General features: G+C 36.0%; 1 protein-coding gene across 3 annotated transcripts in view; it reads left to right on the top strand.

Annotated features, from left to right (window-relative positions):
* CABIN1 (calcineurin binding protein 1) overlaps positions 1-27507 on the top strand; it is a 123173-nt gene that overhangs the window by 9440 nt on the left and 86226 nt on the right. For all 3 annotated transcript variants that reach the window (XM_085305832.1, XM_085305833.1, XM_085305831.1), the window contains 16 exons: positions 1586-1722; positions 2120-2337; positions 4777-4855; positions 5111-5298; positions 6403-6552; positions 7305-7499; positions 8714-8950; positions 10100-10253; positions 10518-10633; positions 16837-16998; positions 18532-18738; positions 19107-19252; positions 20198-20459; positions 20702-20962; positions 21583-21734; positions 22421-22599. In XM_085305832.1, the coding sequence (XP_085161958.1) occupies positions 1586-1722; positions 2120-2337; positions 4777-4855; positions 5111-5298; positions 6403-6552; positions 7305-7499; positions 8714-8950; positions 10100-10253; positions 10518-10633; positions 16837-16998; positions 18532-18738; positions 19107-19252; positions 20198-20459; positions 20702-20962; positions 21583-21734; positions 22421-22599 (2843 nt within the window). The remainder of the gene's footprint in view (positions 1-1585; positions 1723-2119; positions 2338-4776; positions 4856-5110; positions 5299-6402; positions 6553-7304; positions 7500-8713; positions 8951-10099; positions 10254-10517; positions 10634-16836; positions 16999-18531; positions 18739-19106; positions 19253-20197; positions 20460-20701; positions 20963-21582; positions 21735-22420; positions 22600-27507) is intronic.

Genomic DNA, 27507 nt, shown 5'->3' with positions numbered 1-27507 from the left:
TCTTAGTCTGGAGTCAAGGAACAGTATTGCAGTTAATTAGTATGAAAAATAAATGATCTTCATAAATTCTGAGAGCTCTAATAATGGAGTAGTCTCTTAGTTTATAGTTCTTAGCTAAACAATTTGACCAGAAYCAATTCATTCTATATCAATAACACAACAGTGAAATCAAATTATTATTTAATACCATTATCTCAGGAGTCTTACATAAAGCTTTCTTATATTTCAAGTTTTATCTTGCTTTTCTGTTGCACTTTTGCATATTTATCCTCTCCCTGCTGTATGCAGATTTTAAAGAAACTGTCAATGGGAATGTACTTAAAATGCACAAGACAAATTTCCCAGGATTTCAGAACACTACTGAAGAAAGAGAGAAGCTTTTCATTTACAGGAGTTAAAATTTACCTGAGGTTTCCTCCTTTCAGAGGACTATCTTTGCTTATTAAGAAGTCAAACTGTGTATTATCAAGCAAAAAGGTGAAATAGAAGGGAACAGCCATGCTCACAAGATTGAACAGCAAAAAAGGAAAAAATATTATTGTAAGAACATTGAGTTTACAAACTTGCTAATGCTTGGATGCTTGTAGAAACAGGAGCTGAAGATGTAGTCAAACAAGTGAACAGGTCTTGCTCTCACAGGTCGTCTTGCCTATTGGTTTCTTTCCAACTTGAACAGGTTGTTTGCTGATGATGCAAATGATCCCCAAGATGTTCYGTCATGGGAATTTTGGAATGTCAGTCTTCTGTCAAGTGCTTTGTCAATTTAAGGAAAAGCAAGACTGTTTGATTTTGTCATAAATTGATTTTCATGTTCTATTTTGCAGTGACTGCTGCTAAAGTTTTTGGACAAATTGGATTAAGTCAGGCTACTTTATTTGGTTGAACTCATTTTAAGTTATTAAGTAAAAATCCTCGTAATGCTTTGTAAAACACCAATTACTTTTATTCTATACAGATAGCAAGTCCATGATTGCATGCAAAACACATATCAGAATATTTTTTTCTTTTTTTTTTAATCTGACATCAATTCCAAAAAAGTAAATGGGTCTTATGGACAAAAGATTGTGATATTTAACAGTTTTTGTTTTGCACATTTTTGACATGCAAATTGAAATAAATTTGACATAGAGATTAAAAGCCTGTCTTCCTTTTGCATTGTGTGTTGAGTTTCAGGGTTATTTAAAAAGAGAGAAAGAAAAGTTAACTTCCTTTTTTTTTTTTTTTTTAAAAAAAAAAAAAAAAGTAATATAGGCTATGTTGCTACCTGAAATAACACTCCTGTCTGCTTATTTCAAAACTTAATAATTCCAAGTACTGAGAGCAGGCATGTCATTTTCTAATGTTTATTTATAGAGCCTTACGGTTCTGTAACATTGCTTTCTATGTTTGTTTGCTTTTAGGCATCTTCGTCTTGAGTCTTTCTTGCCCTGGCAAAATTTGGGAACTAGATTTAAACCTCTGGATATGCTTTAGTTACTGTACTTTCACTGTTAAAATATGCACAGCATGCCATGTTTAGGTTTCACTCACTATTGAAAGAATGAGGTTTTTATTGATACTATTTTTTTGCTCGCCTTTCACCCAGATTGAGGAAATTAGATCCAGAGGAGGAGGAGGACCCTTTCAGTAACTATGAGGTGCAGTCAGAGATCAAAGAAGAGAATTTCCAGCATATTGGACCACACAGAATATCATTTGATTCTACAACATTTATGGAGTCTGGTAGGGATTTGTTATATTTTTTTTCTGTTTATTCTTCCCTCTTGTATGCTTTATTTTCTGCATCTTCCTGTCTTATAGCCAGAAAATACAAAAGAATGTATTATTCTAAAAGGTGTCATTTTGAGGCGTAGAAATATTTCAGTTAGTAACAGATAAAATTTTTGAGTTCTCATAGGCTGCTTAACTATTGTGTGCAAGAGCTTTATTGCATTTGTGTTCCCATTTGAACATACTAGAATGCGGTAACCTAATTCATCAGATGTGTAGCACAGAGAAACCCCTGCAGCCTTTCTGCAATATTGGTGTATAGAAGAGTTGCTTTTGAAACTAACTTGGTTCAGGTCATGKTCTGTCTTGACCTTAAACATGTACGACTCTGTATCGATCTGCTTTCTAGAGAAACAAGATGTGCATGAATTCCTGCTGGACAACCTGAACAATGGTGGGATGTTGGAGCTAATGATGAGATATCTAAAAGTAATCAGCCAAAAGTTCCTGGTAAAGTGGCCTCCTGGCTTGTCCGAAGTGGTTCTCAGTATCTATAACAACTGGAGAAAGCACAGTAGTAGTCTTCCCAATCCGTTACTGAGGGACTCAAGTAATCAACATATAAAGGTAACAAAATAYTCTTCCTTACACTACTTTCAACTGTGCTATTCTGTGTGGCTGAAAAGTACCTAACTGAAATCTCTGAATTGGATTCAGGCTTTCCTTAGATCTGTCTGAGGGTGCATGCCCTAGCTCTAGCATTTTTCATAAATTTTGGTATACTGCTGTTCATGTAACTGTTACTGAACTCCTGAACATATCTTGGTGATACTTAAGTATACTATTATCCATAATATGTAAGTATAAGCACATATACATAATATTTATGTACTTAAATATATTTTACTGTGCCCTTTCTTTTCTTCTGTTCCCTCCCTCCCTCTGCTTTGGAAATAACAAAAGAAAATTTTTGTTATCAAGTGAGCGGAAAAGTTGCCACATTCTTGTTTGTTTTTTAATGTATGTCGTAGTGCGTTGTGGATCTACATTTCTTCTCAAAATAGAGAACAAAATTATTTTTTTTAAATAACCTGCAATTTACAGCAAAAAGACTAAGCAAAACCCTTTTATTACCATTTTGCATCCATGTATTTCACAAATGCAAATAGCAAAACTTAAGTTCATTAAATTAATGCTGAACATAGGCTTAATGGTGCAATATAATTAAAGCATAAAATCAGTACTGATGCTTCTTGTCCATTGAGTATGCCTTCTTTATATGATTGTGTTTAGGACGTCAACAGCGTGTGTTAGTTTGGAAAGTTTTGTTTTTTGTCCTTAGGATGACTGCAGTTCYAAATAAATTTTGTTTTCTATCCAGAATGTTTCTACTTTTTTGCAAATGCAAAATGAATTTTGAAAACTATATGCCAATGACTTAGTTTACAAAAAAAAAAAATGCTGTGTGGGAAATGTTAAACACTTTATATAAATAGTTTGTGATTTTTATTGTATATTTTCATATATACCTACATTTGTAAATATTCTTATATTTGTTTTAAAATATTAGATATTTCCTTGGTTCTCATTATTACTGCATAACTTCTTGCTTGTATGTGAAATTTAAAACACCAAGACTTTCCACTTATTACATTACAAATCAGTATTCTCATTCTTACCTCTTACTCGTAATCCTTGAATTTATTTTAAACTGGATCTGTAAACTATCCCGATTGTAATGAATTTGGGTTTTTAAGTCTCTAAAGGGGGTACTGTGGTAACGTGTACTATGGACATTTGGACCTTTTCATGAGCATCTGCTTTTTTCAAATGGTCCTCAAGYTCTTGTTCCTATGAATGTAATCAGAAAACAGTATGTTCTTCACTGCACGAAACTATTTCATTGAGATCTGTATTGACAGTATTTTAATCTGAACTTTATCCAACAAATGTTAGTAAGCTGATAAAACTAGAATATGTCTTCAGTCTTGTGGAGATAAATACTGAAAAAATATTATTGGATCTAGACTTCTTATGTTTGAAATGTCAGTGGTTCTACTAAATATTCTAGAAACCTGCTTCTAGCATGATGTAACATTTTTAGTATAGTTGAATAATATACTAATATTGAGAGTATTTTTGGAAATATAGCTAGAACTAAAGTTCATACATTTTTCCTGTAGGGTCATTCATATGACATAGTGACATTTTTACTTCATTAGAATTTAGGAGTACAGTTCAAACTTATAAGTCATATCTATACTTCTACTTTTGTAATTAATAAAATAAATATGGCATGAAGATAATACTACGCTGTAAAAACTATCTTACAATAAATTTGCAGAATGTATTAGGGGAACCAATTATTTTTAGCTCTAAGGTATGGTGTAATCTGTGTTCTTTTGTCAACAGTTAGTGGTTGTATGAAAAAGTTCATAAACCTCTTTCTATYTTCCCTGCATATGATATTTGTTTAATGATAATCACAGTAGGCATGGGTACCAGGAATGCTCACTTGATGAAAAATACTACTTCACATGGATAAGGTGTGCCCAGGTCTAAAAGATTCTAATGGCCACCCCCACGTCACCTCTCTCCAGTGGCTATTTCCTGTGGGGAGAACAGGATGTGCTCTGCAGTCACCCATGCAGTCACGTTTCTCTGGTTGAATGAGAATTCTGTAGGGTAGCCTTAAAGAATATTTCAGTTGAAATATTTCAACTGTATAGTATTTCAACTTGATACAATTATGAGGATGTCACTTTTTTCCAAGATTACTTTACTTTACTGCATTACTTTACTGACTGCATTCTTTTATAATTTTTTTTCTGAGATCCTTCATGACTCCTTCTAAGTGTTGTTTGGTATTGTACTTGTTGCTTWTAAAATGCTATTAAATGCTATTATTCACCTTTCCTTAGACAGAGATAAGGATAGCTACAACTTAGAAACAGAAATCACAGGATAACAATTTGGAAGGTTTACTTTCAAGTAAATTGCAAATTCAGTTCACTTTTTTTCTTTTTTGTTTCTGTAGACTCTTGATTTTTTTTTTTTTTTTAACAGGATATGATGCTGATGAGCCTTTCTTGTATGGAACTGCAATTAGATCAGTGGCTTCTGACCAAAGGGAAGAGCTCTACAGGTGAGAATCATATATTTCTTGCATCAGATTCTAAAAACCTCCTAGGTAAGTGAGGAGACTTTTTGTTTTTCCTCTAGGAATTCATCAGATTTCAGGGCTATCTTTTCTTAAAATAATGATCTGAGAAGATATTCATAATGGGTCTATGAATGCTTGCATTAAAAGTAGATCAGTACTTTGGAAATAGTGGTATGTGGAAGTCTTTTCATGCGATGCTYGTAACTTTATGATAAAGCATAATTAATTGATTTGCAGTTTCTCCACGAAATTGCCCTGCTGCCTCTGTGAATGGAAAGTTTGGTCCTGACTTTCCAGGAACTCATTTCTTGGGAGACCTATTGCAGTTGTCATTTGCATCCTCACAGCGAGATCTATTTGAGGAAGGCTGGATGGAGTTTGTGACTCGAGTGTATTGGCTGAAAGCTCGCTTTCTAGCACTGCAGGTTGGTTTTCTTGATAAAAAATCAATTTAGAACATACTAGTTTCATCTCACTCTTAGGGATGACTGATTATCAAGAAGTAGAGGTAGGAATGAAGTAGGAATTTTCATGCACTAAGCTAATATTCAGATATGTGTAATACGTAAGTCTGTTTAAAGTAACCACTGTTCAGCTTACAGAAATATATTTGGAACAAAGTTATTTGGAGTAGTAATGTGTAGCTGCAGAATATGAATTCACTTCCAAATTGCGTTTTGGGACTTGGAATAGTGGATACTATAATAAAGCTCCAGAYAGTCCAAAGTGTAGCTTCCAATTGAAGTAAATTTTGTTGATTACCACCCACTCCCTCAATGCCTTGTGATTCTTCTTTTGGAGATCAATTTCATATATAAATTTCTGAGCAGAGAGTTTTAAACCTATTACTAAAGGAATCATTTGAAAGAAGTGTCGTTTGATCTCAGATAGTCTTCAACTAATAATGTGAGCAGAGTTTCGTATACATGAACTCATTGGTTCTTTCTCTTCTTAGTTTTTTACATCTCAAGATTCCTTTCTAACAAACTTATTTGAGGAAAAAYGAGAGGTTTTGTAGGGCTACTGCCCTCTCTTCTTTAGATATAGTGAGTTATACTTTTTCCTCTGCAGCTTGCATTCCTCTCCTGGCCATTTAGCTTTAGTATTTACTTCAGCTAGACAGAGCAATTAGAATATGTTCAGTTCACCGAGTATAAGAATGTTTATTGACTCATTGTTTTGATTTCTAAATACAGAAGAGTCACTTACTATTTTACTCTTCCATCTTTTTAAAGAGAGGGGATTTTGGTCAAGCTAAATGAATCTTTCAGATATATGCAGTTTGAAATCTATTTCTCTGATTTGTTTCAGCTATTTTAAAAGTCAATGGTAAGATAATACTACTGAGTTTCTTACTGGAGACTGTTGTTTGGTTAGGTTATATTTGGGAGGATAATATATGCATTAATCACACTGGTCATGCCTGCATTGAATTTAAACATTTCCTAGATGCTTTGGAAAACCTTGCTGCAGACAGTACTCTTCAGATTGTCTTTTCCTGTACTGTTTCTGTATAATTTGTTTTGTAGGGTGACATGGAACAGGCACTTGAAAATTATGATATTTGTACTGAAATGCTACAGAACTCTACTGCGATGCAAGCCAAAGCAGGCAATGAATGCAGCATCGTAATCAGATTACCTAATCTACATGTTGATTCTGTTGTTTCTTTAGAAGAGGTAAGAATTAATTTGTAGGTTCCATTCCACCCTTTCCTATTTCAAAAGTCRTCAATGCAATAGCTCTTTTGTGATAGAAGTTTACTGTATTTGTCTTAAGATTTTCCTAAGAGTAAAAGGATAGGATCGTAGTTAAATRAGGCCATCATCTCCTTTTCAGAAAGATGCTTTTCAAATCTATTGGTCCTGTACAACTCAAGATTGCCTTGCAAAATGAAAACCATTTTTATTACAGCTGTTACATGTGGAACAGTAGATTATTAGACTAACATTTTATTTTCAAGCTGTTCTTAAACTTATATTTCAGTATTGCTTAAATGAACTCTTTACTTCAGTAGTCAATATTTTCTACATAAAAATTCACATATACTTTTTAAAGAAAGGAACGTCCATTTTCCATTCTTCTACTGCTGTTATTGGGGATGAACTCCAATGCAGGTGATGCCCTCTTCATTTTGAAGTCCTTCCCATGAGTTTTCTTGCAGTGTAAAAACATGTGATTTGGATGTGAGCAGGGAAGGGAAATTGAGTTTAAACTTGTTACAACACTATAGTCATATATATAGAATAATTAAAAATCTGTGGATGGGTTAAGTRCTACATAGTAGGTGATTCTCTTCCTAGTTTATATTCCTAGCTGTAGCTTTAGAGTTCAAATACCTTTACAGCTAAACTGCTAGGAAAAATGTCAGTAATCAAATGCATGTGAAAGCAAAATGAATGTTTGAATGTGCCAACTCTGATATTTACAGATTGATAAGAACCTGAAGTCTCTGGAGAGATGCCAGTCTTTGGAAGAGATACAGCGACTGTATGAGTCAGGGGATTATAATGCAGTGGTGCATTTGCTTCAACCAACGTTATGCTTTAATGGTTATGGCAGAGCTAAACATCTGGAATTTGTGACATCCATACCAGAGAGACCAGCACAACTGCTTCTTCTGCAGGTTTGCTGTTTCTTAAAAATGCATTTTTAGTAAGGGTTTAAGATTTGCAGCTGTTTTATTCCTAAAAACAGAATGAACAGATTTGGAGAGTATGTGTTAATGGGTAATGAGTCTTATTTACAAAACAAAATATGGAATCAAAGCTGTAAATGATCCAAACAGCATAGCTTTATTGATGTCTATATAACTATTGTCAGTGTATATATATAAATATATCGTAGCATTAGTGTAACTTATCAATATAGTGAATATATTTTACTAACTGAGAGTGTTGCTAAGGTATAAGGTGCCTGAGACCTATGTGAAATCGCTGGAAAAATCATAATTTCTAATAAACTTGAATCATTTTTAGAAGCATTTTATGCATGCATTTGCACTATCTTTGTCTGCTGTGATACTTCAAGCTTTTGCTGCTCTCAACTTTATGCTGATTCACAAGTGTCCATTACTGGAAACTTGAGAGCTAGCTAGCTCGTGAAGGATTATTTTGATATATGTTTTATGTCCTGCATGAATGGTGAACTGTTGATAGCTGCATCCAGTATAATTGCTATAGATTATTTATCCGTATAAGGGCCACCACGAAAATCAGTGTACAAATGAACTTGGCTGTAGGAACAGTGAACCTGTCAGGTTTTAGTCTTGTGACTTTTTTTTCTGTGATGCTGTTTGAACTGAAGTGAGCCAAATCCTGTAGCCTTCGGTCCATCTCAACTCAAACTTGTCAAAGAAGAAATAAGCAGGAGGATGTTGCTGTAATGTGGGCCTTCTATTTGCTGCTTTGTTATTTATGAAGTAATAAAATGGTAGTACAAGATTGTAATGACTCGAACCTTGTTTCTGTATAGCCTCTATTCCACAGCATATGGTTAGAATTTTAGACCTACAGCCATGTCTTTTTGGAAATCTTTTTCTTCCTTCTCTCTTAGTCCAAGAGAAAAATACAGTGATGATTTTCTGGAATGTACACCTACTTGTATGTTTATCATCCAACACTAAACATCCAACTTGTATGTTTATCATCCAATGCTCCTCCTCCTTCCGTTGTCCTTTTTTTTTTTTTAAAAAAATGTGATATTTAAAGGTGTTCAGTTATCATTTCATTAAAGTAACATTAACGTTATATAGTGCATTTCTTTCCTCTATTGTGCTTTCATGGTTTAAAATAAACCCTTCTTTCTTATAGTAGATTTTTTCATATGTATATTCCCTAGGACTCCCTTCTCAAACTGAAGGATTACAAACAATGCTTTGAATGCTCAGAAGTTGCTTTGAATGAAGCAATTCAGCAGATGATTAACACAACAGCAGCCTCTGCTAAAGAAGGGTGGGTTGCTACGGTAACACAGCTGCTCACAGGAATAGACAATTTGTTGTCATCAGACAACAGCATCCTGAAGGAATCTTCTGTTACGCCAAGCCTTGTTCGATTAACAAACAACCTCATTCAGGTAACTTCATGTGCACTCCGCTGCTGTCTAAATTCCCATCCATTTGCAGTGACTCTTTTGTATTAGATATTTGAGGGAGGGGAATGGGTGTTACCTTCATAATCTTATTTTTCGTTTCAGGATGTTAGAAACATACTGACTCTAGAATCAGTAGTAATAGCTAGGCTCAAACACTGAGCTTGCAGAGACTAGTAATAAGACAAGCCAAGGAGCAAGGCTGGTTTCTTATGCTCTGTTTATAATGGTGATGATGCAAGGATTGATATAACTGGCTAGGGGCAGTTTGTAAATTATTGCGCTGATCTTGGCTATTATGCCTTGGACTAGGAAAAAAGATCCTGTGAGTCTTAGGTATGTGACAGAGTTGCTTCTAAGTGCTGGCCYGGCTAAGCATAGTTCAAATCAAAATTGAGGGGATGATGAGGAGACAGCAGAAAAAAAAAGTCATATAGCGTCTGTTTCTAGTGAACATTTAGCATTTTAGAGATGCTACTGTGAACACTTTCGAAACTACTGAGTGAGAATTTCTCACTTAGTGTAACGTAAGTGGCAGACTCAATTCTTTTCTTTAAGAAGCTTGTCTATGTCAAAATTCAAAAGAGCAGGTTTATAATGTACATATAAGGTACATTTCTTTAATAGATACTGGCCAAGTGTCCTGTCTTCTGTTTTTTGGGGGTAGGATTTATTTAGTTGCAGCTTTTGTATGTTAAATAATCTGATTGATCTTCACCAGTTCTGACAAGGCTTTCATCTCGTCTTACTTATTTTTGAGTTCTTCTAACTACATGCCTTTTCCTTGCTATGTTATAGATAAATGTCTTGTAAAGTAGTAATGCCTTTTAACACTAAGAAAATCTTCTGTGCCTTTGCTCTCTTGGAGTTATTTGAATGTGATATTAACAGAAAGATGACTAGTTAGAAATGACAATGCAAGGKAAATGTCTATATAAGAAAAATCTTCCATCCTCCCCTGTCCCAGTTGATCTTATTGGTAGGACTTTTTCACCCAGTCATAGTGAGAACTTGAGACTCAACTTTGGATTACTTCCTTGGAGTGGAATGGTATTCCAGTTTGTTGTTTGGAAGGGATTCATACATGACTCTAATACTCTCATTTTGTATGTGTAATGTCTGTTTCTTTACTAGATCATAGACTGCAGCATGGCAGTCCAGGAAGAACCCAAAGAACCATACGTTTCCTCAGTGCTTCCATGGATTATCCTGCACAGGATCATCCAGCACGAGGAAGAAGCATTTCAGTCCCTTCGCTGCCAGCAGCAGCAGAACCAAGGGGAAGAAGGTAACTTCATCATCTACATTTACGTTTTGTTTAAGGTTTGTTCCTTACCATCTGCCTCTGGAATGAGTAGGAAAATTCTTCTGTTTATCTTTCTATCTTAATGGGTGAAGGGAGTAGAGGGATATACAAATATCATTCCTATCATGGAGGAAACTAAGATTTTTCTGAGAAAAAAATCTTACTTTTTGCTAAATAAAGCAGTGGCTGCTTGAATTTAACTCTGTTTCTGTGCTGTTTAAGTACTTACCAGCACTTTTCTTTCAGTGAGTCCTGACACCGCAATGCTGCCTTCTTCTCTCATGCTGCTGAACACTGCACATGAATATTTGGGAAGAAGATCCTGGTGTTGCAACTCAGATGGCGCTCTTCTCAAGTTCTATGTAAGTATTAGAATTATAGAGTAATATAGGTTGGAAAGGGCCTCAGGAGATCATCTGGCCAACCTGCATCTCCAAGCAGGGTCAACTTCAAAGTTGTTTGTTACCTTGCTAATGTCTGCGTGTTAAAAATACGCTAGTTCCTTCCTTCTTCCAGCTAAACACACATATATTTTGGTCAATTTAATTTGATTAATGAAGGCTTGTTATTCCACATTCTTGTCCATCACTATCCATTCTAAACAGACTTTTTGTAGAGACAGGAAATGCCCTTGGATAACAAGCCTGATACTACAGTAACTTCTTAATTGGGAAATAGTGGAAGATCTACCTTGCCTAGAAAGAGTAAAGTGCTAAAAAAGTGTTAAGTACTTTTTCTGAGTATTTAAGAAGCATATGGCCTTTTATCAGCCAGTGATAATCATAAAACTTCAGTTGCATGATTTGAGTCTTGTGATCTTTAACCTCAAAAGATGCACCTCGTACTCCTTAAAATGAATAGGGACTTTGATAGAAGCTTCTCAATCTTACCGTCCTTCATACAAATGACTTGTAATATGATAATTTGTYGTTATATGTTCTTCCATATGGTAAGGTCCAAGGTTTTGTTTTCTTTTTATAATGAATATCTAAAACTGCTTGCAGCTTGGAGTCAGGACTTGTGAAAGGGAATACCTGAATACAGAGTCTATATCAAGTTTTGTCTCCTGCTATTGTGTCTGGCTGGTCAACAGGACCTCACCTCCTTGCCAAAGAGACTGACTTTGATTTAAATTCCAAATTTTATTTTATATATTCAGATAACACTTTACTTGGCAACAACTCTAATTCCCAGCTGTCCTCTAAGGTCTTGCTTTTGCTTTGAGGAAGGTAAACACTCACACTGATCCCACTAGCTGGAGAGAGAGAGGGAGCATGAACCATGTCACGAAAAAGTAAGAAACGGAACAAAAGATCCATTTTCTGTGCTTGCTGCTTAAATATTTCACTGGAAGGTGAGCTGCCTGTGTGCACGGAGCATGCTTCCTGCTCCAGTCTTCCAGCAGTGACCATGACTGCTACCTCCTGTGCAGGAAACGAACTAGCCATGATAGAAATGGCAAACTCTTGGCAAAAGACGTACACTATCTCAGCAGTGCAGTTTAGTGGGTGCTCACTTCAGTCATCCAGACAGGCAGACGGTGAGTGGGCTTAGCAGAAATTGCTCCAAGTAAACCTGATTGCCTGCAAGGAGTGTGATGCCAGAAAATAATCAGCTATAGCACAGAGAATGAGCAAGTTAATTGCTCAGAAATTAGTGCCACATATTGTRTGTGGAAGAATGCTTTTAAAGTGATTGTCAGTAATGTTTCCACAGAGCTTTCTCCTGAGAAGCCAGTTTTCTCGTATACCGTGCTATACTTCCCTCAAAGTTCAAATATTTGATAAGGGTTTTGCAGTTAAGAGAACTTAACGTTCACAATCGATGACATTAGAAACTCAGTTCTACTCACTTATGCACAGATGAGACAGACATGACATGACAGTGCAAACTCTTGTTTCTTCTTGTGTCCTGTTAATCAATATCAGTTATTTTCAGGTCTACTTTTCTTTTTTCTGTAGTCCAACGATAGAAAAGTAAAGAGGACYTGAAGTAACAGATTGAGGAGGAAAGGGAACAAAAATACTTAGTGCAATGTATCAGTCTAGATATTTCCTGTCAAGCAATGCAGAGTTCGTAACCAATTTATCTTTTAGAAATGAGTTGAAGTCTGACTTCTTCTCAGAAAAGCTAAAAAGTCAAGAATTGTATTCATTTGTGGTGAGTAATCAAAATGGCCTTCAAARGAGTCCTAATTGTGCATACCCTTATGTTAAAGAAAAACTATGAATGAATAGTGAATGTGATTTAAAAGTAAGACTATCTAAGTGTGTGAATGAGGGGAGGAAAAAATTACCATCTTGCTCTCTACGTGGAAGACAATTCTGTAAAATCTGGCAGGTAATAAAAATGTTGTACTCTTAGACGTTCATATTAAATTGAAAATAAACTTGAGAATGGATTCTTCCCAGTCATAATTCCTATTGCTTCTGTGGAGTTACATGAGTGAGAAGAGTAATTGTTTTCTCAAGATTTTTTCTTCCGTTTTGCTTGCACTAGTATTTTATTTTGTTCCTGGGATTGAAAAGAGAAGGAAGAATGACAAGCAGCCTGGTAATCTGAATTGTTCACAAGCTGAAGAAAAAAATGTAGTGTTACTTCTTTAAAATTGCTGTTGAGGCCTGAAAAACAGTAAAATAACGCAGTTGAGTTACGTATTTGTTGTCTTAGTGATTCTGAATAAAGTTTTACTAAATTTACAGTTGCTCACTTCACAGAACTCAATTTGTCAGGTGTTACGTAAAACTTAAACATTTTTGGTACGGGTAAATATTATTTAACAGTAAAAAGATGGTGTACTCAACTGTCAGCCAGGAAAATTCAGTTTTGAATCTTAAACTTGATTCTTTATTTTTCCCAAATCATGAGATTAAAAATTTGTAGGCCATAGTCTACCCGCATATGCCCAGCTGGAATGCTCTTGATTCCTTGCAGACTGTGTAGTGTTACCTGGGTCTGATCATCAAGCTGTTGTGTGTTTGGCTGTTGTGCTGTTGATAAATTTGACTGGATTATATCTGTGTTATTGTGAACTGCAGACTGAAAGAAAGCAGTAACATTATTTTCATGTTACTGACTAAATATAGCTTTGAATATACATACAGAGCTGGTCCCCTGGATAAAAAYGAGAATCAAGAATTACTTAGTTATTGATTGATCGGGAGCAGACAGTTTTGTAAGCACATCAGTCCTCCTTCGCTTTGTGCCTGCAGCCTGTTCCTTGCTCAGTCGTTCGGGTGGGTGTGTTGCAGGTCTGAAATGCTTGAGAAATGGTGCCTCGCAGTAAGGCTGGGGCGTTACTAGATGAAGGAGGGTTACCTGCTCCTCGTTGGCCTTTTTACGAATATTCCTTGAGGTTTAATYAGTGCACCAGAGAAGAAAATTCCCATGGTTAATACAGAATATTTGTTTCCTCCCATTTTCCTTGGCTTGGGAACTGAATTACTGTCAGYTGCTCCCTCTCCAGAGCAGTGGGAGTGTGGGATACCCTGACTGCTGGCGAAACCCAGATAATGCAGTACTGTGGCATTCATTGAGCAGTGCTCTACAGGGATATTTCAGTGGCACTTTACAGATTCAGCTTGACTTCATTGAGGTTTATTACCATCAGCTAAGAGAAAATCATGATTAGTTCTGTGTAGAGCTAGTCAGGAATCTCTTCATTTTGCTTCTCAGCACTCCCTGGAGCTTATTAGTCACAGCTCAGTGCCAAAGCCCATCTACCTCTGCATTTGAGCAGAAATGTGTCCAGGCCAGTAATTTAGACAGCCAGGAAGGATGGTGTGGAGAGCCTGAGGGCTTCTGCGGGAGTTGTCTCTCTCTGGCAGGGCTGGAGCTAATGAACAGAGTTGGAGCTGAAGCTGCTGCAGTGTGAGCTATTAGATTACGTCTGCATCTGGCTCTTCTCAGTCTTCCAAGTACTGGGAGTGTAATGCTGATCCACCTGATGTGCCTTTGCATGCATCTGCCTCGAGTCCAAAGGGCTTATTAGCTCAGGTGCTGTGCTTCATGAAAATAGATAAGCTATTTCCAGTCTCAAGCTTACCCTCGATGTTGTATAGAAGCAGCTTATGAGCAGTGCTGAATCTAAATTGTGCCTGTGTGGTATGCCTGTATCCATGAATAATATGCCCTGTGAACCTGGATAAACTACAGCTAATTAAGAGCTGAATATGTTTACAGTTAGATCATTGCAAATGTTATCATGTACTTTGAAAGAAATCTTTGATTTTCAGTCTTAGAATTGCCCGCTTCCTAAACTGAAATATAATTTGGTATTATTTATCACAAGTAGTTAGTTTTCAGAGACAAAAGAGCGCTRGCAGGGCGAGGAGAGGCGAAAATGAAACATGATAAAGTATTTGAAGAGAAAAACGACTTCAGATTTACTACATACTGGTGTTGTTTCATAGCCTATCCTTGCAGTAAAAAACAATTGCTCTCCATAGGTGAACTGTCTGCTCAAGTACACTGCATTGATTGTGGCTGGAGAAAATGGTGTTAACAAAAGATGTTAATACATAGTTAACTCTTTTAGCAATAGTTAGAGCCTGAATTATTAAAAAGAATTCTGAGTTATTGCTAGGAATTCAAAGTGAGTAGGAACACAGGAGGCTGTTCTGAACACCATTGAAGTAGTAATTCTGTCCCTGGTGTTAAAAGGAATTTTGTTTGCAGTGGTACCATGCTTTTGTTGCTGTATTCGATGATGTTTACATCTTCTGTTCAATGTACTTGTCTACACTTTACACTTAAATTTCAAACCTGTTCACAGATTCAGGAGAAGCTGTGGAAATAAGGTAATTGCTGTGACTCATGTGCGATTGCTGTGACTCAAAATTTCATTGCAGTTCCTTCTAAGAATTGTCTCTTTTCTACCTTTATTTGTCAAGTTTTTGGCTCTTAAAAATAGTCTTTTTCTTAGCACAAATATTTAAGCACAAGAGTATYTTAGATTTATTTTCCAACACTTGTGGATGAGCTTTTTAGATGCAGAATGACAGAATTCTGCCCCGTGATGGTCTGTTTGTGGTGCCAGGGAAGYCGGGCATGAGAAACCTATTGTAGCACATTGTCTGCACAAATAGTCAAATTTACAGTCCTAGTATATGTTGAAAAATGGTAAGTGGAAATAGGCAGCTGAAGTACTTTGAAAGAATTATGATGATGGTATCTTACACAAATCACAAATGCATGAATGATTTTCATTTTCAAATTATGGCCACACAATTTCAGCAGTGGAAACTCCTGAATTAACCAGTGTGGTGAAGAATGGCTGTGGCTGGTTTGGAGACTTTAGATCTTCCTAAAATGAAAAAGTGAATTTTCGTGCTTTCTATGAGAGGAAAAATGTTTAAGCAAAACTACTTAGCAGTGGGTAGAACTMTCCTGGCAGTATGCAGCTTCCTACAAGTTAGAGGCATTTCACAGTTAAGAATTTAGTATTTTTCTCTACTTTTCAGTATCTTAAATGCTGATTATAGCAGCATTGCTTTTTTTACCACCTTGTAAGAGTTTTATTTGGACAAAGAAGGTGCTCTCTAATACCAGATAATATTTTTTTWAAAAAAATCATATTGCTGTTAAGATGATGTGAATGGAATTTCCRCTTATGTTTATGAATTTAAGTTTCACAATAGAACATAGTGGATTTGATTCTTAAACCTCAGTGGTTAAGTGTGGCTTTTGTTTTGGTTTTGAAACAAAAATACACGATCYCACTATCTAGGTTACTTTTGGTGAATGTAGTTCTGTTGATTTTGAAATATCAAGATTCTCCCTGGATTTTTATTTCAGTTATTTATTTTTTTTTAACAAGTCTTAGTGAAAAATTTCAAGGAATTGTCTTTTAGTATTCTGTTGCAGTTTTCTGCCCCCCACCCCATCAGTGTTTTAGAGTAAGAATGCCTTCCAAAAATTTGCAGCTGGTAGGTATTTTTCCTTGTCATATTGAAGTTGAAAATAATAATTTTCAGCAGTGGTTAGTTATTTTGGATGAATTAAGCTACTTTTCTTCATGCATGGCCATCTGGATAATGTTACTCATACAGTGCAATTCTATATCTTTTTTTTTTAGCCTGATTTTCATTGGCCATCCCTTTTTCAATGTTGTCCTCTTCATTCCCCTTTCACCATGCATAGGAAATTGATATTTGCATATTAGAGCAGATGTCTTGTGTACCTTTTTCTTGTGATAGCTTTGTTTATCCTCTGGTTTGCCAAACTAGTGCTTACATTTGCAGAAGCAACTTGGTGTGCAGTGGAAAAGGAAACGTGGGAAATTCTGAATGACCTAACATCTGAAACATTAAGTTGATATCTAATCTCTTTGATTAAAGACAGGCTTCATGAATTAACAGAAAAGAAAAGCATTTTTTTTGCAGCTACGTTGTCATTGAAATGATTTGTATGAGATTAGTTTACAGAAATATGATGAATATTTAGATATATTAAGAAAATATGTACAGATCCTTATGCTGTTCTCATCTATGTCTGGACAGCTAGGTAAGTTAATGCAAGTTTCAGATTTCAGATGATCTGTTCATTGATATTTATGATGTTCTAGGTTCAAGTACTACAAAAAGAACTTGCAGCATCTACTTCTGAAGATACTCATCCATACAAAGAGGAGCTGGAAACAGCCTTGGAACAGTGCTTTTATTGTTTGTATGGCTTCCCTAGCAAAAAAAGCAAAGCAAGGTACCTGGAAGAACATTCTGTACAGCAGGTAAGATTATATATATAGTTTAATCTCAGTGAAGTATCCTAAAGTGATGAAAGAAGAGACCTTGTTTGGTTTTAATGCATCTTAAGATATTTTTTGAGAAATATTACGTTTCTTTTTTCTCAAAAATGATWTATTTATATATAAAACTTCAAGTAAACTCTTAAAAATGTGGAAGACTATGGATATAGAGGGTCAGATGCTTGAAGTGAAATGTTAGTATAGTCTTATTCAGAACAGTCTACCGTTTTGAAACTATTGACAAAATGATTTTAATGAGCTATGACTTTCCTGTTTTCAACAGAGAATTTTACGCTCGAGAACAGTAGAGAGGAAAAAGTCAGCTTGAGAGAAGAACTTTAGCAGCCAACCTTGCAGTTTATGAATGTGAAAAAATGTCACTTTTAAAAATGATGCAAGTAAATTATACTATAGCTTATTTTGCAGAATTTATTATAGTGAATATTTGGTAGCTGATTATCATAAATGCGTAGAACTCTGTTCAGTTTGGGAGAACAACAGAATGCCATGGGAAGAGGGTTGCAGTATTAAGAGGGACACAAAATTAGGTCAACAGTCCTCTGCCTGAAACACAACTGATTTGTTAAAAAGCTAAAAGTTTTTGCATTTACCAAATGCAAGTGGTTGTAAAATTATAAATGAATGACAGCTTTACTCAATTAAAACAATTATCTGGCTTCTTTGACAAGCTTTTTTTTTTTTTTTTTTCTTTGAATACTGTTATAATTCATTGGGTATTTGTGATTTTATTTTCTCAAACTTACCTCTTTGAAAATTAAGATAATAAGATGATGAGAATAATTAAGGAAAAGGGAAGTATGAGGAGAGTTATCCTCTGCCAGAAACAATCTGTCATATTTGGGTGACTCCTAGATCAAAAACTCATTACTGAAATTGTCAACAGATTGATTTTATTTTATTTTTTAGTACACCTGTGACTTCTCTGTTTTCAGTAGAAAAGCAGAATTTACTGATGGGCATAGAATAGAAAAAACTCAGCCCAGGAGAAGGAAACTGAAAAAATTACTTTTTGCAAAGAAGAAAAATAAAAGGGAAAAGTGAGGAATGATTTGAAGTGGAAGTGCCTTTCTTCAGAGAGTTCTAAAAATGTTTGAGTCTCAAACTTTTGTCTGAGAGCCCTTTCATTTGTTCACCTTACTTGAGTTTGAAATTTAAGCTGTAGAGCAGATGTAACTTTTTTCTGTTCTTCCATTTTTTTCCCTTGATCTCAGTGTCACTCAGGATGCTTGCAATTGATTCTTGCCCAATTTTTCAGTGACACTGACTAAGTTGCAGACCAATGTCCTAGTCTTTAATCAGTGAGCAGTTATGTTATGAGCAGCATATACCAAAAGTGTCTTTACTTCTTTTCTTCTTGGGAGGTTTAATTTGTTTCCTGACCGAGTAATACGTATTTTGTGCTAACTAAAAAAAGCCAAACAAACTAATCTTTACTAGACTTTTAGTTTTTTAAAATTGAGATAATTTTTCCCTCTCATCTATTTCCCTCTACAGGTGGATTTAACATGGGAAGATGCCTTATTTATGTTTGAATATTTTAAGCCTAAAACACTTCCAGAATTTGACAGTTACAAAACCAGCACTGTGTCTGCCGATCTGGCCAACCTTTTGAAAAAGACTGCTACAATTGTTCCTCGAACAGACAAGCCTATGCTGAGCTTAGATACCGTCTCTGCCTATATTGAAGGAACATGTAGCAAGGTATAACTAAGTATTAAAAAAAAAAATGTAAGGAGGAAAGATTTATAATTGAATTATTTTTATATTTGGGGAGTGATTCACCCTAGGATGCTGGATTTCCTCAAAGAACTGTATTTGAGTGAAATAAGAATGATTCTGCCAAAACTTTTGGTCTTGAAATGGCAAGGAGATACTGATCAATGTGGAGTTAATATGAGATTAGTGTTAGTGCTCTCCAAAGCTGTGGAATGTTTTCACTCTCTTGATATTCAGTAGCTTCATATTTTGTGACAAAAAGGGTATTTTTATTTCAAGAAAGAAGCAAGTGTGCATGTCTTGTAATATGTACACTTTATTAACCTTTATTTACTTATTTATTTATTTTTCAGGCTCCATCTCTCCCAGATGGTGCAGACTATTCTCCACCAGTAGTGACTGAGTTGTACTATCTTCTCGCAGACTATCATTTCAAGAATAAAGAACAGTCTAAGGCCATTAAATTTTACATGCACGACATTTGTATTTGTCCGAACAGGTCAGTATCAAACCTACAAATAAATGACAATGCAATGCAGATTGATTTTTTTAATCTGTGAAATTTTGTTATTCAGAGGAAGCTTTTTGTGGTAGCGTAATATTTTTACCCCAGTCACCTCAGATATTGCTTTTTCGGTTGTCTGTATTACAAATCTCCTTCCATCCTCCTGAGGAATATGTCTATTAAGGTCACTTGACACAGGAATAGACTTGTAGTTGAAATAAGCAAGTAAAAATGTGAAAACGTTATGAATATGGTTATTTCTTTGGTGTTAGAATCATAGTATAATTGAAAAATTCCAGAGTCATTGACCTCAAATGTTAATTTGAGATTATGTAATATGGAAACTGCTCTTCACTGTATTGTTAAGAGCTAATAAACACAAGGCTGGATACTCAGCAGTCTCCTCAGAAAATCATCTTTATTGTTCCTCAGAGTTTTCCTTTAGGAATGTATTTTGGTTTGAGTGTTTTTTTTGTTTTTTTTTTTTTTTTTCCTTTTATGTTGGAAAATAACAGTGATGATAAAGACCATTTACCATTCAGTCCAACAATGTAAAATGTCATGATGACTGTTTGTTGTACTATAGAAATGGCAGGATGTTTGGACAGGACAGCATGGCTACTGAGAAAATGAATCGATGGACCTGCTGCCATTGGAAATATTGATATGCTCCTTTTGCATCGCAAATCAACCTAATTTCATTTTTTTCATATTTGAGAATTATTGGGAGAGTGCTTTATTAGGAAACCATTTTTAATAAAATCAGTATGATTTAGATCTGTACAGAGTCTTTTTCCCTGTGAGGGGAGGAAAAGATGCAAAAGTTTTGGAAGAGCATATGCAGAAGAAAATGCTGRAAAATAGTAAAATGAGCATTATTTTTGTCGTTTACAGTGATATGTAGGGAGTGGTTCATGTCTTGTGTTCTTGATTGCATAGGTTTGATTCATGGGCTGGCATGGCTCTTGCTCGAGCAAGTCGTATTCAAGACAAGCTGAACTCTAATGAACTGAAAAGCGATGGTCCCATCTGGAAGCACTCTACTCCTGTCTTGAATTGCTTCAAGCGAGCCTTAGAGATTGACAGCTCTAATCTCTCACTGTGGATTGAATACGGCACCATTTCCTATGCCTTACATTCATTTGCATCACGACAGCTTAAGCAGTGGAAATCAGAACTGCCCCCTGAAGTTGTGCAGCAGGTGAGCACTAATTTAGAGCAGTGCAAACTTCATAAATTATATATATAATTTTTTTTTCTCAACCTAACAACTTTCTAAATGAAATACTTATATTCTCTATACTACATCACTTGGATGTAATTTCATATCTTTTTAGGTTGAAAATATTTTCAATGCAGTTTTAGGTGCAGGAGTGTATTTTTTGAATTGTTCATCCCAGCCAGAGCAAGTTAGTATACTTTCAACGTTTTGTTCCATCACAGATGGAAGAGCGTCGAGACAGCATGTTGGAGACAGCCAAACTCTGTTTTACATCTGCATCTCGCTGTGAGGGAGATGGCGATGAAGAGGAGTGGCTTATTCACTACATGCTGGGAAAGATTGCAGAGAAGCAAAAACAGCCTCCTGTGGTCTATCTACTTCATTACAAACAGGCAGGCCACTACCTGCATGAGGAAGCTGCACGGTATCCAAAGAAGATTCACTACCATAATCCACCAGAACTTGCCATGGAGGCATTGGAGGTAAAAGAGGAAAGTAAAATACCTAGGCTTGAAAACATTTTTCTCCACAGATAACAGAATACTATTTACTATTAGTTCTTCTTATTAGGCACATGTTCATGATGCTTTGCATCTGGAGACATAAGACAGAATAAAATGTGTTATTTAGACTGTTYTTGTTTTAAAGACAGTTTATATATACATTCCCAGTATTAGAGAGAGAGAGACAGAATTTCCACTTCTGAAGTTGGCTGCTTCATTGGTCATTTTTCAAACCTGAATGCGGATAGATTTCACCATTATCTCAACTCTCTGGCAGCATAAGGTCATGCTTCGATTTGAGTAATAGTCATAGCACCTTTGCTTTCACCATGCATTCTGGTAAAAATAACAGATTAAGAACACGTCCAGTGGTAACCATCTGTATCTGCTTTCACTGTTGTATTTCATAAATTGCAGGGGAGGCTGTTTCAAATCTTCTCCTTTACAAGCAACTTTAAAAGACTGGAAAAGTCTTGTTTAAGTAAGTTTAGGTAACAGACAACTGTCTTTGCAAACTCTTGTAGTTTCTACAGAGAATTACTTGTAACTGTTTGCAGAAATACAAATTTTCTACTAACTGAATGGACTTTGTTTTCTAGGTATACTTTCGACTTCATGCTTCTATTTTGAAACTTGTGGGGAAACCAGACTCTGGAGTAGATGCAGAGATACTGGTTAGTTTCATGAAAGAGGCTTCTGAGGGACCATTTGCCAGGGGTGAGGAGAAGAACACCCCAAAAGTTGCAGAAAAGTGAGTGCTAATTTCCAGGAATATCCTCTGAAAGCAGGCATGCTCCAAATAGGAGCAGGTTATTTGTGTGAGATATCTCTGTAGACAGCTATGTGAATGCTAAACTACAGTATAATAAACTTTTAAAACGACGGTACGTGAAATATGAAACAAAGTGATTAGAATTAACTCTAATGTTTGCAGATTCCAGGTTTCATATACAATTTGATTATATGCTAATCTGAAGTCTTTTCAATAACTGGCACAGCATAGGCAGCAAGGCAACAAATTGGAACAACTTCTATCTTGTGATCTGTTTTGAAGCCACTGTTCTTATTTATTAATAAAGTTATTTTTTATTAACTATGGACAGACCCAAAAGCAAATGACTTCTGGACATAGCTTAATTAAGAGACTTTAGGATTTTAGTCCTTGTAATCTGTCTTGCTAAAAACTGTAGGATAAAGAATGTTTCCCTATTGATCAATGATAGAGGAAAATATAAACTGTGTTAAAAATCCATCATTTAGAATTTACGAGTAAGATTTGATTGCTATATTGGAAATATCATAAGAACATAGTCTCTGTATTTTCTTTGTATTGTGTGTGTGTGTATATATATATATATATATATATATACACACACACACACACACATACATTCACCTAGTATGTTAACACTCTTTAATTTTTTTCCCTCATTCCAGGGAAAAAACTTGCATGATTGATGAAGATTCTCATTCTTCAGCTGGAACAGTGCCGGGCCCCGGGACTTCCCTCCCCTCATCCTCTGGTCCAGGTCTGACATCCCCACCTTACACAGCCACTCCAGTTGACCACGATTACGTCAAATGTAAAAAACCCCGTCAGCAGGCAACGCCGGACGGTACAGTCCCTGTTCTCAATACTGGCAGCACAGGGAGGTGCTCTAATCATGGGGGGTTTGACCAGGAATGATCAAACTGCTCATTCAAGGAGGGTGAGGGGTCTGTGGTAACACGGGCAATATTGAAGCTCATTAACTTTAAAAATTCACAGTGCTTTGAATAGAATCAATGCATAGTTAGAGCTTTAAATACAAAATTCAAGTTGTCACCTGCCACCATTGGCACTTGTCACTTATTCTAAATGGGAATGTTGAGGGGAGTTCGTAGCTGACTGAATTTTCAATGTTTTTCCCATCTCTAGAGCTAAATGTCTGCATCTTGAGCTTATTAGAAAAGATGTGGATTCAGTCTTTAGAAAATTGAACACAATTTCAGTGCCTGTGTGAACCAACCAGGTGAAAATCTGAACTGTGACTGAAACAAGACAAACTTGAAAAAGCGAAAGAAGACAAGGTGATTCTTTTTTTGAAGGAGGCAGGTGGCAACTATATTGAATATATTGTGTATCAACATAAAGTGATTTGCACGGTAATCCTGTAGACTCATCTTTTAATTTTTTCTTTATCATTTACAATGACTGGCTAGCAGCTCATCTCTGTAGATAATAAAGTGATATCATAAATAATTGGTTTATAAAACCGTAAAGTAGGGCATTATCACAGTGTCATTGCAGAATTTTTGTAATACATAATACAATTATAGAAATGAAGTTACTATTTAATCTGACATTATTATTTGGCTAGAAAATTTATTCTGATACTATTCTTCTGGCCACGTTTCTTTTTATCCATCTGCATCTGTTATAGTATCAGCAAGCATGAAGAAGCAAAATATTCGCAATGTGTAGCTTAGTGTTGATAGAATATGGCAGGCCCCATAGAAGTGCTCTGCTTGATACCAGTTTATTTCTGGAGGGTGAGCTGCTTCCAGGCCTCCTGTCATTTTTTTGAAGAACAGTAATCATAAACATGTTTTTACTGATGCAGTTTTGAAACTAAAATGTGCATGCCTGGAAATTCTGCAAGGTGAATTTGCTCCTTTTTTGCTAACGGATAACTGTTGGGGAAACTGGCAAAAGTTTCATCATCTCTTTCACTGAATTGAATATAGAAATGTTCATTTTATCCATACTTACCTTTCAGTCTGAAGTAAATCATTGCATTATTTTGATATACGTTAACATGAATAAGTTATTTAGTTGTAAAGCTCTTCTATTATTTAGCATTTTGATGCCTTTTTAACAAGACAAATGGAGAGAGCAAATATTTAAATATATCCCAAAAATATGCCCTTTAAGTTCTGTTTAAGACTACATCCGTTTAAGTCCTGCAGACTGATGAAATGTTCCCAGGAGATAGATAAATTTGATGGATATTTCAGTATATGCCATTAGTACATTCATTCAAAGTAAGGCATTATGGGTTGTGGCATACTAATTGCCTGATGGGAGCAAGGTTGGCTACTTACCTTGCACCTTCAGGCTTTGCTAAGGAACATCTACACCTGTCAGGCCTGAAGGAGTAGTTCTTGGGTCTCCTAGCTTAGGTAGTTAGAGCTTAGCATCGCTGCTGTCGCAGCAGCTGGAAATGACAGCTGCCGAAAGACGCCAAGTTAGGGTGATCTTTGGACTGGCTGTGTGCAACTATGACAAGTAGAATTGCAAAGCACTGCATCAGTCATAATGTTTTGTAAGTTGCTGGCAAAACTAAACTCTAGATACAGCACACTGAAGAGCCCCAGGATATTGAAATACTTGCCTTGGGGCTGCTGCAGATGGAAGGAGAGCTAACAGGCTGAGCAGTGCTCAGAACTCTTCCACTTTTATATTATTACATATACTGTGCTCCTTTGCATATATTTACATTTTACGTGTATTAAAATTTTTACTTCTGAAGTAAAATGCTCTTGACATCTTGCATATAATCACATCAGTGAAGAAAACTGTTGCCTGCTTTTCCATTTTACTATTCCTAAAAATAGAAAAAAAAAATCCATCATTCAGCTATTCTTTGGACTTCTTTTTTTGTCTTACTATTCTGACAGCAATTGAAAGTGTCTATTTTGCTCTTCACAGGCAAGACGGTTTGGCCCAAATTCAGCCTAGATACTTACTCTTACTGTGACCTGGCAATACTTCTACTCTTATCAGTGTTGTTGATCATATAATTCTGTTACTTTGTTTATATTGTGTATAGACTGTCCCTCCAAAGCAAACAGTAGTTCAGCAATGACTAAGATTCTACTCAGCCAGACTGATGAGGCCTCTTTTGTTCGTTTTTAAGTGCTACATTTGAAGAAAACATGACCTGGGAGGAAAGAGAGAAGGAATTTGGTTAGTCTGTGGAAGAAAAGTCTAAGGGGAGGCATGATAGCAGTGTTCTTTAAACAGTGTCAAAGGCTGTATGAAGAATTAGAGGGGGGAAAGACAAATTTCTAGCTTTCCCTATCCATGGGGGGCAGAACAGGACATAATAGACTTAAACTGCATTAAAAAAAGTTGAGTTTGGAGATTAGAAAATAGAATAATACTAGGAATCATTTAGCAAATACAAATGAAACACTAAAATATCTTCCTAGGGGAGAGTGTAATACTGGAACACCTGAACACCAGAAGTCCTTAAGAAAAAGTGATAAAACCAGCTGCCAGGAATGATGGAGGTGTATTTTATCCTGTTGGAAAATGCAATGGACTAGATGAGCTCTTGAGGTCTCTTCCAGACCTTTTTTTTTTTTTTTTTTTTTTTTAACAAAATCTCTGCCAATGTGCCTTCTAGTGCAGCAAATTATCTCAATACAAGCAGGACAGAATTACTGTACAGCTAGAAAACCTTTATGCAAAATACTGGGACTCTGATCTTCCAAAGCATGGCTCTGTAGATAGAGGCAGTCATGAGGGCAGACTTGCTTCAGATGCATCAAATATACACTTATAGTTTTGTTGCTCTCCAGCATGTTTTGTGTGTTGAAAAGGATGATCTGGATATGCATAAATCACTGTTACAGTTGAGAGCACTGAAAAGCTTTATATTCAGTGAATGTTGAGGATGCTGGTTTTAAGTTATGTGTTTCATAGAAGTGGGAAAAAAGAACCAGTAAATACAGCTTGTAAAGTAACTGAACTTCTAACTCTCCTCATGGCAGCTGTTAGCCCAAATCCCCTTCAAGGAGAGAGGAGTATTGCTGAGTGGCAGCTGTTACTTACCAGCTGACTAGCTGCTGTCATGTGTGTAAAATAGGCAGCTTCTTTTCTCTTTTCCTGTCTCTCCATTCAGCAGCATCTTTTCCTCCCTTCTGTTAATCCTGTCTTTCCTGGTGTCACCCCATATGTTGCTGTTTTATAACCCACCCACAGGCTCTCCCCCTCCCCCAAATGAAAATGTGCATTTAATAGTGGAAGCCTGCACAGCTAGATGGCCAGTGTTATATATGAAGATAGACTTTTGCGTTGTCCTCCTTTTTAAACAGGCTGGATGTGTACAGTCATCGAAGAAAAAGCAGAGAACAGATTTCAAGCTGTTTAAGTTTAGCTAAATTTTGCGCTACATATTGAAGTTAGTGCAGAAAGCAATAAAAGTATATAAATAAAAGGAATCTGAAGGCTTCCAAAAAGTGGACTGGAAGATTGCTGTGAGGTTTTTATTTGTTTGGGTTTTTTTTTCTCTGAATATACTTCTTGTTGTATTGATATTCAATTACAAATTGTTGTGATGGTATGCTGTTGATGTATGCAGTACTCATTGCTACTGCAGTGTTAAAACATCTTATCATTTAAGTCTTCATCCATGTCATGTAGTATGTTATGTGTAATTAGATGTAATCATCTTATATCTGTGTTTGTCTTTGCCTGATTGCTTTTGCAACCAATATTGCCCGTGCTGCCTCTAACCTTTACACAAATCTCTGTTCCCCAGGCATTCTCTTCCTGCTTTTACCTGTCACGGCTTGCTTTTAATAATTGGCAAAACCTGCATGATAAACTCACTGGGAAAGGCTACTTGCTTCATGCTGCGGGAGAAGTCCCACTTCATAGTTTGGTCCTGTATTTCTGCAAATGTTATAATGCTGCACTTTTTTTTTTTTTTTTTTTTGGGGGGGGGTAAATGCAAGTTCTCAACTTCCTGATGAGCCAAAGGTGATCTCTAAGACTTTTTGTAACCAAGCTGTTACTCATGCCAAACTGAGTAAGCTTCAAAAATGGAGCAGATATATCTGTACATAAAAAGAATGTGCACATTGTGTTTTGTAAAATGAAAATCTTATCCTTCAAAATTCACTCTTACAGTTTAGAATGAAATCTTCATGTCTACAGTATGTGTGCCATTCTAGCCTATGGTGCTGCGTGTTCATGGGGACTGCATACCAGGCTACATGAATGATGAATCAGATTCATTCTGTTTCAGTATGCTCCATTTCTACGTTTTCCCGAGTTGACTTGATTTTTATTTTGTATTGAGTTTGAATGAAAAGCAGCATTTAAATTTAGTAGAGGTTACATAAAACACTGGTAAACAACTCTATTGCTCTGTACTTGAAGATGGAAGAATACCAGTATAGGCCTGCAAGTTACTGAAGCCCATTTAGTGATCTGTGCAGTTGAACAAAATGAACTCTCTCATCTTTGACTCATTTTTATAAGAGAAGTCCCTTTATACATTGAGAGGACCTTGCTGTCCTCAAGATATTACCTGCTTCCATGCAAAACTCTGCAATTCTTTTGTTTTTAATAATGTACAAGTGCATTTTGATACAGAGCTGAATGTTGTCTTCTGTTACGGGTGGAACTTGTCTCAGGAATGAGAACTGTGATACAAATGATGCATCATGTTTCTGACTATCAAATAAAGAAAAATGCTCATACTTACAAGTAAAGATAAAAAGGGAGAAATGGAGGGATTCCAGAAGCATAA

Source organism: Rhea americana, unplaced genomic scaffold (genome assembly GCF_003343005.1).
Source record: "Rhea americana isolate MKP2758 unplaced genomic scaffold, rheAme1 scaffold_227, whole genome shotgun sequence".
In the NCBI taxonomy this organism is placed as follows: Eukaryota; Metazoa; Chordata; class Aves; order Rheiformes; family Rheidae; genus Rhea; species Rhea americana.
This window is presented reverse-complemented; position numbering and strand designations above follow the sequence as displayed.